The 19,387-nt window shown below is 36.9% G+C and overlaps 1 protein-coding gene across 3 annotated transcripts in view; it reads left to right on the top strand.

Moving 5' to 3' along the window:
* RGS12 (regulator of G protein signaling 12) overlaps positions 1–19,387 on the top strand; it is an 80,974-nt gene that overhangs the window by 33,063 nt on the left and 28,524 nt on the right. For all 3 annotated transcript variants that reach the window (XM_009953961.2, XM_086464019.1, XM_086464020.1), the window contains exons 3-6: positions 3,901–3,922; positions 11,803–11,972; positions 15,124–15,216; positions 16,887–17,030. In XM_009953961.2, the coding sequence (XP_009952263.2) occupies positions 3,901–3,922; positions 11,803–11,972; positions 15,124–15,216; positions 16,887–17,030 (429 nt within the window). The remainder of the gene's footprint in view (positions 1–3,900; positions 3,923–11,802; positions 11,973–15,123; positions 15,217–16,886; positions 17,031–19,387) is intronic.

Below are 19,387 nucleotides of genomic sequence, written 5' to 3'. Positions count from 1 at the left end.
TGTGGCAGACTCTGACAGTACTTAGTTTCCTGGGACCTGCTCCGTGTAAAATGGAACTAAATGGATTTTCTGGGTAAGAGTTTCTGTCAACAGAAAGATGCCATCAGACTAGTTTTATGCAGTGGTGCACACATCTAGCAGGTTATAGACCATGAAAGCTAAAAGATATAGGCGTTTTCAACCTTATGAATTATTCTCCTTTATGCCCTCACTCCCTTTGTACCCTGTTGTTGGTGCAAGATACTAGGTTGTCTATTTCTATTCTGGAAAAAAAAAATAAATTATGTACTCACAAAGTAGTTTTCTCCCTGATAATTATTGTAAGCTAATACTCTTTTAGATTTGTTGCAAGCAGATCCTGAACATGACATCAAAAACTCATGGGCCCTTCTGGTTTTTCCACCTAGCAAAGAGAGATGATACAAAGAGAAATTTTACATGTTTTCTCTTAATCAGAACTTTGTGCTATCTAATATATGCTGGAGCATTTGCCAGTTTACAGAGACGTAGAACATCTTTTATGGGGTATGTTAACTGGGAAGCCGCTGTTCAGCTTGCTGGCCCTGGCATGGAGCTCCTCACTTGGATCACAGGGATCAAGATCTTGCCCCTAGGGAAGCCTAGAGAAGAGGGTTGCATCCTTCACTTTTGCGCAGGGGACTGCGTGCGTATGTGTGTACCTCAGCTGCTAATCCAGCTAGTTGAGCAAGCAGAGCTCTCATGAAGACATTTTAGTTTTCCTAAACTAGATTTATTTTTTTAAAATTTGGAACTTTGTTACCATCAGACTGCTGGCATATACCACGGGCTTTTTCCTAAACTAATTTGGAAGTCAGCGTAATCTAAATAACTAATTTCAGTTCTTATCTGGTTGTGAAAGATTTGAGGGTTGAATGCAATTAGATTTTATCTCTGGGTGATAGTTCATATGTACATTCACAAAATGAATACATACGTGTCCTGTAATTTGGAATGAAATACTTAAATAGTGTTTGTTTTTTTTAATCTTTACATTAGCCCTAGCTGGCACAGGGTCATACCCTACCCTTCCTCATCTTTCAGAAATGGCTACATACAGGAATTGTTCGATTTTATAGCTTTAAAATACATACATTTTTTAATAGGTAGTTCTTAGTAAGTGTTAAATTTAATCAAACTTTATATGTATAGTAGATCAAATTTCGTCCTGAAGAGCCTCCAGTGGTGGTAAGAGTGAGTGCTGAAGAATGAAAACCAGCCCCCAACATATAGTGAATTTTAAAAATGAGATCATCATAGTATTTAAAAAAATCTGGTCTTGCAACTTATACCTTTGGACAAATCTAGACAAGTTTCAGCTGAACAGTTTAGAGAAGGAACTGCTTTGTCTAAATGTGGATTGCATGCAGTTTCTGACAGGTTTACATTAAGATTTCCAAGTACTCACAAATGTGTTTTGTGCATATTACTGTGAATTCTTATACAATAATTGCAAGCTGTAGTTTCTAGTTTTGTCGAATTAAGTGGATTTAGTTCAGTTACATAGATAATGTAAAGAAATGTTCTTGTCTGTGATCTACAGAAGTAAACTGATAATGCTTGGAACATGCTGGGCAGTTTTAGTGACACTGTAATGTAAAAAAAACCCCATACAGTTGGAATATATCAAAACCAAGGGGAAATTAAATATCTTAATAGCCAGAAATATAGATGGTTGGTATTTAGATAAGAAATTCTGTTCTTCCTATGGGTACTTTTTTTTTTTTTTCATTTAATTGTTTAGACATAATAATTACTAAGGCCTGACTTGGAGAGATTTTACGATGTTGATACATGTAATGTCATGTGCATTAGCCAAAGCATTTAAAGTAAATGGACAAAACCAACCCATGGTGTGTAGAAAGCTCACTGCATTAACGTATGCTCAATGGACTGAGGTAAAACTGTATCTCATTGTCCACAGCACTTAATTAGGTGGTACTATTACAGTAATGTTTGAGCTTTTCTAGGATATTACACCATTTTTCCTTTAAAATGATATTTTACCCTTGTCAACTTCCCAGTTTTTGAAAAAGGTAGGTTAAATATTTGTTTTACTATCGTGAAAGTCCTATTAATTTTACTTGATACCTTTCAGAAACATGGAGAGTTGTACTTGTGGTGTTTGAGTCTAGATTCAAGCAAGCTGCCAAAGTAAATGGCCATTCCTAAAATGTGTATATTTTGAAAGTATTTTTGTTTTTTTCTATCTAATGTGTAAACTGATACTACTACTTTAATTTGAGTCATCCATTCCTTCATTCTTTTAAGTCATGGCTTCTGAATGCATAATACGCTTGTTAGACTTAGGTGCAAAATAGAAGTAGAACAGATGTCCTAAGCATCACTAAAGAACTGTACCCAAAACAAAAGTACCTTTTTGATACCTGAAACAGTGCTATTAAAAAAAGTGAGAGGCCTGGATACACTTATATTATTATGCTTCACAGATTTGGAAGCATTTATTGTTGTGCCATCATCAAACAAGAAGTGCCATCATTTTTTTGATCTTTTCCATGAAAGATGTATTTGTCTTTATCTGAATAGCACCAGAGGAATGATGTCAGTAGAGACTAGTTTAGACTTTTAATGTTCCAGAATACTTGTACTAAAAACTAGATCAGATCCTATGATGATGATGCAAATGCTGAGGCCACAATAGTTTGTAACAAGCGATGTTCTTCAGATGGTGTTAACAACAGTATGAGATCCTGCAGTGAAACAGAAACGGAAACAGAAAGAAAGGAGAAAATGCAATTCTTTCAAGGATTACTAAAGGTTTTTGTGGATTTTGAAGGGGAGAAGGAATGTTTGTTGCCAAGGCTAGAACATATGGACAAACTATGGAAAGATAGCTTTTTCTCTTGAGTTGTGTATATACGTATGTTTTTTTCTTCTGTGCATTTTCTGTCTTGAAGAAATTGTAGATATTACAGGGTTTCTTCCCTGTCTTTTTAAAGAGCCATACAAAGTAAGAGAGTTCCTTTTGAACTATTTAGAAAGTTACTTAAAGGTTCATGGATAATTTACATGGCCAAGAAAATATTCCCCAAACTAAAATAATACTAATTTTTAATAGCCATTAAAAATCAATACAAACTTAAATCTGAAAATCAGCTGTCCTTCCAGTCTTTCACTCAGCGAGCATCAAGGTGCAAGCACGGGAGTACATGTTAGGGAAGTGGCCACCTGCTTGATTTTAAAGAAATGTTAGCTGCCTGAGGTAATTTGTGATCAAAGGTGAGAAGTTTAGGGTAGATAAGCACATAATCATCATTGTTTCACTAGAAGACTAGTTGTCCTTGACAATTTGATGTAAGATGTAGAGATGGTGAGGAGTTCTTACCTAGCTTATTGGAAACACTCTTTGCATCCTTTTGGCTCTGTGGAAGTCAGAAGTGATTGAGAGGGGAAGTTTTCAGTCATCTGACTGACAAAATACTGAATTTTAATTTTGATTTCACATACCTCCAGATATTGCAGCAAAATAAAGTGTATCAGGTGACGTTTTCATTTTAAGTCTTTGCAGGTCAGTTTTAAGGTATCTGCTTTCTCACATATGCCAACCAATGGGTACTATTCATCTAAGAAGGACGGTTGGAAGCAGTGTAGCTACTCACAGCAGGAAGTACTTTGTCCAGTAAATACGAGTGGGATCAAGTTCCAGGACAGCAGTTAAAAGGCCTGGGGTGAATTTCATGGTGGGGAGGAAACAGCTGTGAGAAAGTAACGGATGGTTTCTTTAGATTTTCCTCTCTCATTTATCTGTTGTTAGTCAGGTGATTAAAGTAGCTAATACTTCATATAGTATGTGAACCTTAGAGATTTCTAATACTTACCGTGAAACTTAAGTAACACTTATTTTTCTCTTTTTTATTGCAGTCAGCAACTGTTTCTGATGGAGGTAAGCTGAAGCTTGTTTTTACTTTTATAATGAAAAAGAATCAATTTTCCACATTAAACAACAAAATATGTGTTAAATAAGGCGGTGTATTACAAGATGTGGGTCCAAAGTGGAGCAGAACTCTGTGACTTCTTTGGGAACTGTGACAATGAAAATATTGCAGGATTCCATTCACATATTTCCACTGGTTTATTTGCATAATTCTTTTTGGTGGCACATCTCTATATATGCACGTTTTTATTATAACTCAGCTTCTTCATTCATAATAATAAAGAGGCAGAGCTGGTAGACTTGTGTATAATTGGATGGTAGATAAAATCTTGTTTTATTGTCCTTTACATTGCTTTTGAAGAGTCGTGCTCTAGCTCCTAAGTTGTAAGCTGTGCTGTTGCATTTCTTGAGGTGGAGATTTCTTTGCAGTGTGATGCATTTTGAGAAAGGGGTAAGTAATTTGATATTTGTAAAATCCCAGTTTGGAGCTTTTGCTGTTCTGGAGTACTTCTAAGTCAACTTCTCTTTATGTCACCTGAGCCTGTTTGTTTTGATTTTAACATGGCTTTAATGTTTTAAAGGACATCCACTTTTTGTTAAACACTAGAAGATGATGTCTCTGAACCTTTGAAGTTAATCGAAACAGTTTAAGTATGCTTCCTTAATGGAATAAAGGAATTTTTATGGTTTAGGGTAGACAAAGCTTTTCTCACTTGTCTTGCTTGGCAGGACTTGGTTCACTTGATCCTGCAGAGAAACTCACTTACATACATATTGTTTGCTATTCTTTGACAATAGTACAAGACAGTTTTATTAAATAAAAAGGGGACAAACTGTGTTGCTCTAATAAGTGCAGTGAAATTGAAGAAATATTTTGAATGGTAAGGATATTTTTTCATATTACATGCAGATGTAAATGCAAATTAGCAATACTATTCACAAAACTCCATCATGTCCTAATTTCTGATTCCTTGCAAAACTAAAACTAAAGTTGAGAGAAACATTACTGTTTTGGTCCTTTTGACAGAGCCATTTTCCAGTGGCTGGCTGACGTTGTCAGGTATTTTCCTTCTCTACTGCTGACTCAGTCTACTGCTGTAATAGTGCTTCTGTCTAGATGAGAGCAGACTCTATATGGTGTCTGTCTTGTCTGCAAAGTGACAAAAGAAGGAAACAGTAAATAATTGTGTGTGTTCTGCTTTCTATTTCTAAAATGTAGGCTATGTTTTTGTGGGAAAAATATATATTTTTCCCCTAGATGTTACTTGTTTGATGTAAAGATCAAGAGGAAACACAGACTTTTTTGGTTTGTGTATGTGGTTGAATTAAGTTCCAGGTACTGAGGGGCAAAAAATTTGATTGATTTTTTTTTTTTTTAGCTAAAATGGAATGTCCTTGCATCTTGTCTCCATGAAGGCTCTTGTTCCATGTTGGTGAAAATTATTTTACTTCTGTTGCCTATCCAAACTTGGAGATCCCTGTGATAGTATTCATATGATAGTTTTTTCAAGCTTTTTATGCTTCCAGCTGAAAATTGTTTTAAAGATCTAACCTATTTTCGTTCTTCCAATATGACTTTTGTATTTCATTCCAATTCTGTAGGTAATTGTGTGTTCACAATTGATTCTATACAGTTTTGTGAAGTCATGAAATCTAAGGGCCTTGTAGACTGCAGAGGTGAAAGAACAGGCAATATGTTTTGTGCGTTTTTCTCTTGAGTTGTACGACCTATTTTTTCAGCTGGTGCTGAAGATTTAACACGGACTCTCTCTTCCTTGTTAGATGCTACTTGAGAAGGGGGTATAATTTATGTAAGGAGTGTAGTTGAACTTTACTGAGTAATATCTAATCTGCTTAAATACATAGAAAGTGCATTGGAAAAATAAGAACCAGAGAGACTGTAACCAGAAAAAGTGAAATGAAATAAAATCCTAATTCATTTCATTTAAAGCTGCATGGAGTAAAAAGCTCTTGATTCATGTCTGAATTACATTTTCAGGCTTTCACTTTTATTGAATATGTCACAGCACTGAAATTTTTGCAGTCTTCTCTAGTCTCACTATTCGATAATAGATTCACAGATTTAGACATTTTAGGGCATGTCTAGATTAAAGAAAATTTCACTAGTGTAACCGTACTTCCCTTCCTAGACTAAATGTTAGTATTAGTATTTGTACATATAACTAGATACTATAAATAATGTTGTTAAGCTTTAGTCTGGGAAAGGAAATTTATGTGTAAGAAGTAATTACAATGTGTTTATATATATCCCTTCAGTGTAATAGGAGGCATGACAGCTCTCTGTACATTTTCTTTCCAAGGTCAATGAAGCCTCATGTCATATGGCTTTTATTACATTAGAGCCAGGAACTGGAAACCGTCTACCCCTTGTTGCATTTATTTTACATGGTAACACAGCTTGTGCAAGGCTGGGATGTTCTCATCAGCTAAAACTGTGCGCTTGGGCTTTGCAAGATAGGTAACATGTAAAAGATATAGGTGCTTGAATTAGTGTTGTTTCCAGGGATGCTGACCAGTAGCACCACTTAACTGTAATTGATTTGCTTAATGAATTGCAGACGACCAGGGTGCAAACTGCAATAATGCTTAGATGCAAGATCACTGCTATAGATCAATTAATTAATCTGCAGCACCTACGCTCTAGGAGTAGCAGAAACCGTTTTATGTTACTACAATGACCTGTAATTAGCAGATTTCTCCTACTTCCGATCTCGGAAACTGTCCATTCCTGCTGACTGTAGGAATAGTGAGAGTGCGTACACAGTGTGGGGGCTATGCCTGATGTTTTGAGCACTATGCCAACTGAATTGTCACAGGAATGATCAATAGTCCCCAGTTAAGGTCTGGCTTTTGCTACTGATACCTAGACGGCACTTTACAAAGGGAAAAACTTAAGGTCAAAGACAAGGTCAATAGAAGTACATCATCATCTCCGAGACAGACGGGTGTTGAGGTATCTGAGAATGTCTAAGTCAGTTCTTACCTGCTGTTCGCTACAGAGATTAGTTCCACAAAGATGAGACCATTAATTCTAAATACTTAATCATACTATATGCGTGTCTTTTTATAATACTTAACAGATACTATATGCGTGTCTTATTTCCTAAGATGCTACTTTGCTGTAGTTTCTGCTGATTTTTGGGTTTAGTGTTCGTCACCTGGAAAGAATTTTCATGAGGAAAAGTGTTCTTAAAGACTTTTTTGGAAGGAATCTGCTGTTTACAATAATAAATAATGTAAAACTGTATTTTAAAAAGTAACTAAAGAAGGTAGAGCAAAAAATCTGCAATGAAGTCCAAAATAAAACAAAACACTGTTCACACATTTTACACTATAAATACAGATGGATTATTTCCTCCAGCAGGTATATGACTTATTTCTCAGTTACGCTGGCAATGCGTGCTTGCTGTAGCTGTGTTCCACTGGAACATAAATAATTCAAGTTCCTTTAGCAGCAGTGGCAAAAGGTCTTTTCTTTAAATTATTTATGTAGCATTTTATAATGCTTTGTGTTAAGTATACTATTGCTTTCTTCTGCTTGAAGCCATGAAGGTAAAGAATCAGTTTGTTTAGAATGGTGTTAGAGGGTACCAGGAATTGCTTGGGGGAAACGTGGTAGCTCCCCTTATCCCAAAGTTGCAGAGGAACAATGTGCCCAGTTGTAAGACTAATCTGCACCCAATGGGTTCCGGGACGTTACAGCTGAACTTGGTATGGATTCAGAAGGATGGCTTTCACTGAATGGCTTGAAGTATTTGATTAAGTGGCACCACAGTGGTTCTTATCAGCTTTATCCAGGTAACGTATTTAGTGATTAACTGGTATAGCTTAATTATATGAATGTACATATTCCAATATTACAAGGAATACGTGTGGCTTCTCACAATAATAAAAAGTATTTGTAGGTCGAAAATGTATATGGATTTTATAAACAAATGAATATAAAAATATCCTTAATTAGTTATATTCAGACTTACTGCTTTATATGATTTTAATCAAAACTTTCAAAGCCATCTTACCCTGAATACGTTAAAGGTTTTAGTTGATTAAATGCCTGCATTTTCTTAAATAATGCTGGTTTTGTAAAGTAAATAAAACCAAGACCTTCCACAGAATGTGTGAACACAAAAGGTGTAAAATACTAGGTTTTGTGTCAATTCTGTGTTTGATGAAGGTAATAAATGAAGCTGAATGAGTTTGCACAGAAAGTAGTACTTCCTCACTAGGTACAGTGGCTCTTCAAACAGAACAGTGGCTCTTGGGCAGAACAGAAATGTATTTAGGTCCCCAGGATCCAGGATGCTTGAGTAAGGAGCCTCCTTTTACAGGTAATGCAAGATGAATTGGTGCTTCCACACAGTAAGGAGAAAGGAAGGCAGGCATTAGGAAACCTCACAACACTGCTAAGTTGTCCATGCATCTGAGTTGGAATTTTCACAGTAAATTCCTCTGGCTTCCTGAGATTCACAATAGCTAGTTTTCTTTTTTTTTTTTTTAACACTTAACAAGAAGGAGGAGGCCACTTTGCACAACAGCCTTGCAGTTAGAACGTTTGAAGGTGGGAATCAGGACTTCACGTTTCCTCTAATGATCATCACAGGGTCCTCATTAGGTGAAATATATGACTCGGTTGGAAAGTTTCTCCATTCCCACTTTCCAAGGTGGCTGAGTGTGCCTAGGAACGCACAAGTTGTGAGAGTCAGGAAACCTGACACTGAAGTCTTACATTGGAAACGCTCCTCTGTGAGAGGAGTGGAGCAGGAGTTATGATTTATTCGGTCTTCTTTTAAATGTGATTTGGATAAATTGCGTACTAGTGTTATAGTTGGTGAGTTTTTTCTTCCCATCTGACCTTTCTTTTCCTCTGATTCTAAACGGCGTACCTGCACTAGGCTGTAACTGTTGTAATTGCAACTGTTGATCTATGTGGTAAAAGAAACTAGAATAACCAAGCCTTTTCTGGGAAACAACCTTGTTCTGTATTGTTTTGAGATTGACAGGTACCCCAGCAGAAATCTGTGCAAATTTTAAAAGCAAACTGGCTGCATTTTTGCTTTAAGGGAAAACAAAGCAGTATCAGGGTTAAGTATGAATTCCAATAATTCTTTCTGAAAAAAACCTGAAGTAGATAAATAAAATGCACCAGAACAGAGACAGTTTATTGTGAATGAGTAATCCCTTAATGCTGCTTTAGCACATTGGAGGACCTGTGCCAGTACCTCTCAAAGTTGTTGAAAACGCAGTCTTATTTCGGTTCATTTGTTTTCATGGGACCTCCAGAGTCAGCAGCATATCGAAGGAACGAGAACCCAGGGTAGTTTAGAGCAAAGGTAACTCTGACAAGCTGGAGAGAGCGAGCAGCTGCTGTCAGTTACAGGTGGTTAGCAGTCACCCACTGGTGTAAACATTTGGGGACTGTAATTGCAGTTTGGTTGTCCTGCCTGCCATAGGGAAACCCAAGAGCCGCCACTTGGAGGGAGGAAGGCGAGGCTGACCTGCTAATGACTGCTGTGCCTACCATTTAGCTATCCCCTCTGAGTCCGAAGGCGCTGTGACTTGTGAATTTAGAGTTGAGCACTTGGTGAGGCTACTCCCTAATTTCCCTCTGTCAGCCAAGTAGGTTTAAATGGTTTGGCATGTGGGATGGGTTTACCTGATTTTTCCTGAAAGAAACTAGGAAATTTTCATCATTTGTTGTTGGAGAATACTGGGGACTGAACCTTCTAGGAGTGAGGCAGTATCTGAAACTGTTCCAGATCTATCAAGAAGTGGGTGTCTATTTATATCCTGGACTGTAAAAATAAAATGCATCCACCTGCAGAGTTAAAGCAAAATACTTCAGATAATAAACTTAGATGTAATTCTTTTCAGATTCACATTAGCTTCTTTCACAGTAGTTTCACTGTAGTGGCAGATATTCTCTAATGAAGCTAACAGTTGACTTGGTTATGCTTTTTCATATGTCTTAAAGGAAAAAGTGAATATTTGTAATAAGAATATTCAGCGTTATATTTATTTGGTTTTAATTAGCTCTGCTTAATATGACAATTAGGCAAAGGAAAATATTTATATACCTGATGTGTTGTTATGGTCCTTAAATATCCTTGTTGAAAATATAAAGTTACATTTTCATTCTTCCCTAACCTAATCCTGTATCTTTGTCTTATTTTGTCTTATTTTTATCTTAAACAATAGCTTTGGTTATAGAAATTTGCAGTAGTTAACTGATACATCTTAGTAAGTATTTCTGAGCTACAGAATACATTTAAAAATGAAGGTTCAGAACTATTTTTTAGTTGTTTTTTTTTTTAACTTTACACCTATCTTTATAACTTTTTCCTCTGCTTATAACTGTCTTTGAATGGTTCTTTTGTTCAAAGTTCATACTTCCAGGGAGGAACAGTAATGTTTTGTAACAGAATTTGGAAATGCAGAGTGCTTTGAAATATATATATAACAGAAAAGGAGACCTTGGGAGAGCTTATAGAACAGTAATTTTGGTGAAATTACGCCTTGTTTTAGTTTGTCCAGGTGATTAACTGAGGAAAATAAACAAAAATAAAATGTCCCTGTGAAGAACAGGCCATTTCTTACGGGTTGTGAATTCAGTTTTCTCAATCAGTTTACACTTATAGTGAGCTGTATGTTTGCTTTTCCATTTGACATAGAATTTTTGAAGATATCATCCATTTTGTTTGAGGATATTATTTTTTCACATCTGTCTCTGCTAGTTTTTCAAAGACTTGAATGTCTGCTTTTTTTTATCCCTTCATCACAGAATGGGCCTATCTCTAGTACAACCTCTCCTGCTCAAAGCAGGGTCTGTTACGACCAGGTAGCTCAGGGCTTTATTTAGTTGTGTCTTCCCAATTAACTAAACCTCCAACCACCTCTGTGAAGTGTTTATCTGTAAGCTCGACCATACCAGTTTTCCATTTGTGTAAACGAGAGATGGAGAGAGTGGTGATTTGCAAAAAGGCATGCAACAAACTAATGACAAGTTTGTGAATAGGACCCTGTTGTACACAGTTCCCTCTCTTACTTAGAGCATCTGTTTCTTTTGCCTTCCCACTTCTGTGGACAAGTGGTCACTTTAAGTATTTTTTTGTGCGTATTCAGTTTACTGATAACGGGACAAAGATGATCTGGGGTTAATACTTGAAATTATTAGTTACACTGCTACACAAGGATGTGTTTTCTTGAATTCTCTATGGGTTCTTGTTAATTTGTTTTTCAGAATAAAAAAAGCACTTCTGTTTTTTTCAAGATCTAAAGAATCTGGTCATTTCTCAGCTTGGGGCCCCTAGATTATTGCACCGTGTGGGCTTGAGTCTGGAAGGGAATCATGGATCCCTGTTTTTATCAGAAACCAAGATAAATTGAGGATCTTCACAGAGCCCCTGTCTCTGCTGATTTAAGAGTATATGAAATTTTGCTATCTCCTATCACCAAATAGGTTTTTGCCCACTTTGTGGTGAATAGAAGGTCTTGAAGGTCTATCTTACTTGGATAACCTTATGAAGGAGTGCGGTCCATGGGATGAGGAAAGTGAGCAGAAAATTTTGTCGAAAATGTTTTATTTTGTGGAGCAAGAAAAAAGATTTCCTTTTGTGCCTGCCCCTTTTGCTTCTGGCAGGGGATTACTTTTAAGACAATCATTTAATTTTCTTTGCAGTGGAACAGAAGAAAATGGAGAGATGTTTGGGGTTGTTTTTTGTATGCAAGTACTCCTAATAAAAATGAGGAGGGATGTTTTGAAGTCTCCACTACTGTGAACTTGAGCAGGAGGTGTGATAAATCAAGTAAACAATGTTGAAGAGTAAAAATAAATAATACTTTATTGACAGATTTGTTCATTTTTTGTACAGAGTTGAATAGTACTGATTTAAAAGACTGCATCAGTGAAAACAGCCTCAGTAGTAATGCTAGTCTTCCCAGTGTACAGAGCTGTCGTCGACTTCGAGAAAGAAGGGTTGCAAGCTGGGCTGTTTCGTTTGAGCGTCTTCTTCAGGATCCTGTTGGTGTTAAATATTTTTCGGTAAGTTTTGAGGGACAGTAAGGGGCCTTTCAAAATACTTGATACTGCTGCAGTAATTTTCCTGTGTTTTTTCTTTCTTGACACTGTCCTTACATAGGACAAGATATGCATTCATTCTTACACGGTTGTTATCTGAGGATCTTTCTAAGTTTAAACTGGTTCACAGTTGAGTACGGTTCATAGTAATACACATATTGCCATGGATTTCTGGATAGCAAAAGTTTCACATAAAAATGGAGGCTATTTTTTGCTTTGTATCTGAACATTTAGAAAACTCCATTTTGTAGAACAATTACATTTTGTTATATTTGTATCTGTAGCCTTTGCACAGGAAAAAGGCAATAGTTTCAGTCGTTTCCTAGGAATTGGTAATCTCTTCACGTTTACCTGCTGAAATGTTGGAAGCCTGTGGAAGATTTTTTCAATTATATAGTGGCTTATCTTCTTGCAAAAGGTTTTTAGAAATAGTTTTTGGAAGTAATTAATTTAACTAAGAGCACTGGTTAAAGCTGCAGCTTGCAGGAATAGTGTTGAGTATTTGCAAAGCTTAAATTATACTTCTTCACAGCACGTTTATGAAGTTGTAAATAGCATCATCTGTTTTACATGTATGGAAATTGAAGTGTATACACTTTTGCATTGTTGAGAGTATGGTGCTGACTCTGAATATGCTACACAAGGACAATTTTGTGCTACCCACATAATTTTCAGGAAGAGAATATAAAGAAACCTATGACATAGGAGATTTAGCTTCTAAGTCAGAAAGACTCCTTTACTTGGTACAAAAGTATTAAAATACCAAAATGATCAATAAGCAGACTTCCATCTTAACTGGTGTTGGAACCCAAAAACCACATTAACAGTGAACACCTGTTTGCGGAAACAGAGATGATGAAAGCAAAATATTATACCCTGGATATTATGTTCCCTGACTTTCCATTTTTCTTAGCAGAGTAGCCTAAGAATTATTAGCATTTCTGCTTAGATAGTGAGACTTCTTGTCAGACTGAAGGAAAAACTACAATTCTGTTCTGATGTTAGAGTCCACCTGAAAAATGATGCCATTTGTGGGGGTGCTGCTTATTTATGTGCACTTAAGAAATTGCTGCAGTAATTTTTCAGTACTCTGCATGTTCAAAACTTACATTAAGAATTCAGAAAGTAGTTACGTCATTTTATTAAATTTTCAGATTAAAAGGTTAAATTTACATTTCGTGTCAGCAAAAGGCAATCTCAGATATTCAGGGAGTTTTACTTTCTCCCCTATTTTACTCTAATTAAAAAATATTTTTATAAACATTGGAAAAGTGTGTGTCTTAAAGAAACACCCAGTTTAAAGAACAGTTAGGGAATGTTGAAATTTACTGTGTGCACCATTATTTTCTTGAGGCCCAGGAGAGATCGAGAGACATTGCATGGATTTGTCTTCAACCTGGCTATCACAACACTGTGCAATTACAGATTTCTGCCAGTATTCAAGAACATTGAAGCATCAGCATTTAATTTACGATTACATAGTAAGCATCATGGTGCATTTGGGATTCAGCATGCATAGGCCTTTCCTGAGGACAGCTTTGTCACAGAGCAGGAATTACTCTCTAAGAAGAGATTTTGCATGTTTTGCAAATACTCGTATTTTGCATAATAGTCTGCTGATTAGAGGAGTCATCCAGGAAGTGAGAGACCTGATTGCAAGTTCCTTCCTCAAGTGGTTCAAACCAACATCTCCAGCTTCCCAGCCATGTGTGACAACTGCAAGGCTACGTAATGTTCCAACTGGGACACCGCTCAGTCTTCCTGACGAAGCTGAATTGTTGTACAGCCAGCTGTGCCCAAATCATATGGCCAGAAAGCAAGCAAGCAGGAGATTGACTAGATTTGTATTGAAGGCACTGAGGGGGGAAGTAGGCAGTTGGGTTCCAGTTCCTGCTCACTAATTTGATTCTCATTTAATCTGTAATTACATGTGAAATGCGGAAATGTCCCCTGACTACTCTCTGAATAGTCTTCTATACATTTGGTGTCTCAGGTTAGGTATCTGAAGAACATTTAATTTAAACTGAGAGCTTGCTAGTAGATTTAGACTCCCTGTATTGTAGTTTCTCTCAATCGCTTTCTCACATTTGGACTCCCTAAACTCTATGTAAATTTTAAAAGCACAAATAAAGTTAAGTTTTAAGTATTTCTGTGAAGATTCCTTACATTGCTTTCTGAGACTGCCTTGTATGTTAAGGAAGCTTGAGTCATTTCAATGTGATGCTTGGGTGAAGGTTGTGGCTTGTGGGCTGACTTAAAATAAAATTTTCCATTAAACACTAATACCTAAAGCTCTAAAGTACAAACAAGCATTGTTACAATTACATAAGTGCCTAGATAATTTTTTTCAGAAGACCAAGTTAGGTTTTTTTATATCTCCCCCCTGCCCCCCACGCCCCCATTAAAATGCTTGGAGAATATTGAATTACACAGATTTGACTCAGGGACAGTTTGTGGTTGTACAATTTCCCAACTGAATGGGGTCCCAGTCTTCATTTAGACTTTTGGTTGCTCTAATGTAAATGTCCCGATTACTGTGTGTTGTACTGAGAGGGTTTGGTTTTTTTTCCCCCCTCTAAGAACGTATTTTCCAAGGAGAACCCATGTAACCACATCAACCAGGAGTGATAAAAGATTATTTGTAGTTGCCATGTGATGCAGAAAGATGCTGTAATGAATATGGAATTGATTATGGGCACTGCTCTATAAACCTCTACTCTATTATATTAGTAGAACTACAATTAAGGACAGCTGTTTTATAGTGTAATTTTTAAAAGTAGTCATAAATAATTTAAGTTTTTATTAAAAGTTTATTCACTAATTATGCACTACTTAACATGAAGTTTCAAACTTCATCTTTGTATACATGCAAATGATTTGGTCATAACTTGATGTATTCTTCTCAATTGCATACATTTAAAAAGAAATGAGAAAGAGAAGCACTAGGCATATATTGGACATGCATTGATTTTTGCTTTAGAAGAAAACTGGACTGTGAAACTGATTCAAATGTTACCATTATGCAAAGTTATCAAGCATGGTAAATATGTTGTTTGAAATGGCAAGTAACTTCTTTTCTTTGAGACATTTATATATTTGTTTATTTTTCCCCTAGGACTTTCTACGGAAAGAATTCAGTGAAGAAAATATTTTATTTTGGCAGGCCTGTGAATATTTTAACCATGTACCTGCACATGATAAAAAAGAGGTAAGTCAACGTTCATAGAATCATAGAACAGTTTCGGTTGGAAGAGACCTTCAAGATCGTTGAGTCTAACCTTTGTCCTAGCTCTACCACCACCACTAAGTACAACATCTACCCGTCTCTTAAACACCTCCAGGGACGATGACCCCACCACCTCCCTGGGCAGGCTGTTCCAGTGCCTGACAACCCTTTCAGTAAGGAAGTTCTTCCTAATGTCCAGCCTGAACCTCCCCTGGTGCAGCTTAAGGCCATTTCCCCTTGTTCTATCGCTTGTAACTAGGGAAAACAGACCGACCCCTGCTTCACTACAACTTCCTCTCAGGTAGTTGTGGAGAGCAGTAAGGTCTCCCCTCAGCCTTCTCTTCTCCAGGCTAAACAGCCCCAGATCCCTCAGCCGTTCCTGATACGAGACATGCTCCAAATCCTTTACTAGCTTGGTAGCCCGCCTCTGTACCCTGTCCAGCACCTCAATGCCCTTCTTGTAGAGAGAGGCCCAAAACTGGACCCCATACTCGAGGTGCAGCCTCACCAAATGTTGTATTTCAATACATGGTGTTGCTTCATCAGAAGTTATTACTTCTTCAAGATTATTGAAATTATTGGAGCTGTGCTTGGTCGTTCTACTGTGACTTCGCTAGAATAGGTTTGAATCCTCAGTCTATTTTTCTCAGTCCCCTGGGAGTACTGTCCCAAGTTTAAGATGTTGGATATATTTAGCATGCAGTGAAGTGCAGAGGTAGCTCTGTAAAAATGAGCTAAGGTATACTGGATGTTGAAAAATGGCTAGCTGCAGTAGCCCAGTGCAAGGGCGTGCAGAGCAAATTAATTTAATGTGTCACGGAGAGGCAAAAATCAGCCTGTCATGCTTTTTCGGCTAGCCTGCCTCCACTAGCCAAGATAATGTGTTTATAACTAGTCAGATTTGTTTACAAATTATGAGAATCTCTGTCTTATTCCTTTAAGATAGTCCTACATTGATCAGGCAGTTTTGGTGAATTTTGAATTTTGTACAGGTTGGCAACACTTCTATTCAAACCACAGCCAAATCTAGTCAGGTTTACGCTGTGGAAATGGTTTCATCTTCCAAGTCCCTCTTGTTCTTTTGTGGACTGTTGAGTTTTTTTCCCACTGTCTTTGGACAATGTGTTTTCTGAACACACACTTAAGGGCTCTGAACTCAGTTTGGTGGTGTTTTCAATATTTCCAGAATGTAGGTGTTTCAAAGTAAGCAAGTTAAATATAGAGCATGAATGGTTTTGAACATAAATATTGATATGTGAGCTTACCTTTTTCTGACTTCTAGAAACTGAAGCTTAGAGAGTTCATTTAAATAGTAACTGTTATGTAAAAGGTCTAAAATCTAAAATAAATTATCTTCCTTGGTAAGAGCATTTGATGTGCTTCGCTTTTATTATTTTCATAGTTTGATTATTTTAATTTTTATTTTGAGTATTTTTACTGCTTAAGAAATACTAGGTGAGTATTTTTAATTTTAAAGGAAAAATTCTATTTACATGCCTAAAACTTAACAAAAGCTGTTAAATGAAAAATACTTATATATTAAGAAAACTGGAATGGCTGTATATTTTTGAATGGACTATGTCACTGTAAGAAATACCTGTCTAAAAATATGGTTTTAAAGCAAATATACATTTAGAATTTCTTTTCTGTAGCTTTCTTACAGAGCTCGGGAGATCTTCAGTAAGTTCTTGTGTAGCAAAGCTACAACCCCAGTTAATATTGATAGCCAGGCACAGCTGGCAGATGATATTCTCAATTCTCCACATCCAGATATGTTCAAGGAACAGCAACTTCAGGTAACCATAGAAAGCATGACTGCGGTACATTTATGTCTATTATATTATATATATATAATATATATATATTATATTTTCCTTTGAAGTACTTTAAAATCTATAAAAGTAGTTTCACATGCTGTATATTTTATTATGTATAAAAAGACACTGAAGTCAAGATCATACAGATTCTGTTAGCAGAACAGAAAAAGGCTGTGTAATGGAAGCCTGCTTGACTTTTTCTGTACAATTCCATATGTGTAGAAAACTGCCATTAACTAAAAAATACTATTACTGAAATGAAGGTTTAGTGCAAGTAAATAATTCCATGTGAGCAACACCATTGCATATGGTGTTTGGACATGGTTGCTTATTCTTTTCTTTAGTGTACAATTGTATACGCAAATACTTTCTAATTTTGGTTAAAGTGGTTTGGAAAACACGTCTGTTATATTAAAGGAGTCGTTCCCTTATCCTTTAATAGAACTGTCAGACAAAGAGCTTGTTAAAACTGTTGGTGTCTGAAGACCTCTGAAGTGGATGGATTTTAAATAATTATTGATATTGAGTGCAGAACAGTTAATGTAGCAACAAGATACACTTTACAATTTATGTAGAATTTAAATTTCTTCTTTTTTTTTCCTAAGTAATCTCTTTGGTAACTCTGACACCCTAATAATTTATTGGTAGAAATAATTTTGAGATGATGTTATTTAGAAATCAAGGATATAGCTTTCACTGCGTAAATGAAGCAGGTCACACCTTAGCCTTTGTGCAACCTCAGATCACATGCTTCTGGGGCAGTCTGAGCAGGTGGGTATAGTATCTTCCTCCATCTGCAAAGCGGAGATAGAAAGGTAGGTCTAACTGTTGGCCTGGTAGCTTCTAGCATTACAGCTACTTCCAATGCACCTACCAAGGCCTGAGGCTTCTGTGGGAATTACCAGCCACAATATTCCCAGACCTTTTTTTTCATGCATTCCTCATCTTGGCTTTGTGGAGCCCATGCCTGAATCCCTCTTCATCCTCTCTCAGTTGTCTGGTGGAGCAGATGGTGTTCTAATGAGTCTGGTGGCTGGACTGATGCAGATTTTCTTCCTTCTTTGAAAACGTTGTGTCCTTAGGTTGGAGGGCTCATAAGGTGGGTGAAAATGCTGATGTGAAATGCTGCATGGCCTGTCTGGACCTGACCTGCTTATCTCACTCAGACTGTCAATGCCTCTGTAGTTCTCCCATCAGATTCCCTCAGTCAGGCACATTCCTCCCACTGAAAAATTAGCTGAAGCAGGATGAGAGTTACTTCTGCCAAAGTAAGCCGCCTTAGAGCTAGGTGTGCTAGTTGAGGTACTAATGGTGTGTTGCCTGGCTGAGGTCAGCGCTGGCCGTTAACTGCCTTGATGGCCATTAATATCTTGGTTTCACTAAGATGTGGTTCTGCAGTAGATCGCTTTTGTGGTCCTGGTGGGTGATATGACCTGAGGAACATAGAACTGTAGGTGTATGTAGTTAGCACAACACACCCACAGACTTCAAAGTTCAGCTCACAGTGGTGACACCATATTAATAATGCGAAGACTCTGTGTTTGTGGTCTTTCACAAGATATATTTTAGATTTCAGCACTGATGATAGAGTGCAAGGGTGCTGATCTGTGGTGGTCATCGGGTAAGTGTTAATATGATGCTGGGGAATAAGGAGTGTTGCTGTAAGGCTTCAGTGGAGTTGCAGAAGTGTGTGTGGGAAAATGCCTTGGAAAGAACTGCTGAAACCATTATCTCTCAAGCACTGCCTGTTGCGAATGCTGCTGGAAGTTGCTTTCTGTCCAAATTTGCTCTTGAGCCTGTTGTTTGAGGTGTTGTAATATGACAGTGTGGATGTAGCCAAAATGTCTAGTTAGGATTTCACTGTTTCTTGTAGTAGAATGTGAACAAGTTTTTTTGGTGTTTCTGGATACAAGACACTGTCAGGTCACTTGAAGATACTAAAATAAGAATAAAATATCATGTACTTCATGTAGAGTTGCATAACCATATGTAATTTTTTTCTACCCTTGTTCACGTGTAGAGTTCAAATTACACATTTATAAGCTATATTTCTGTTATTTGTAAGAACAAGGAATTGCATCTGCTAGATTTTTCCAATAAGCGGAAGTCATTAACGTGTAAATTAATATGATAATGCTAAATGTAGGAAATTGGGGATGTAGTGTGGGCTAGCAACGTAGTTGGGCAGATGATGATGAGCTCCAGATAAAGTATTTAAGCCGTCATCACTCTGTCCAGCAATGTTAAAAGGTTGGAATTTTTTTGCTGTACTCTCTTTGTATCTTTTAGGAAGAATAAAGGAAAATATTGCAGAGAACTGCCTAGCATAGAATAAC

This window comes from Leptosomus discolor, chromosome 4 (assembly GCF_034619465.1).
Source record: "Leptosomus discolor isolate bLepDis1 chromosome 4, bLepDis1.hap2, whole genome shotgun sequence".
Classification (NCBI taxonomy): Eukaryota; Metazoa; Chordata; class Aves; order Leptosomiformes; family Leptosomidae; genus Leptosomus; species Leptosomus discolor.
The sequence above is the reverse complement of the archived record's forward strand: the minus strand, read 5'-3'. Positions and strand labels throughout refer to the sequence as shown.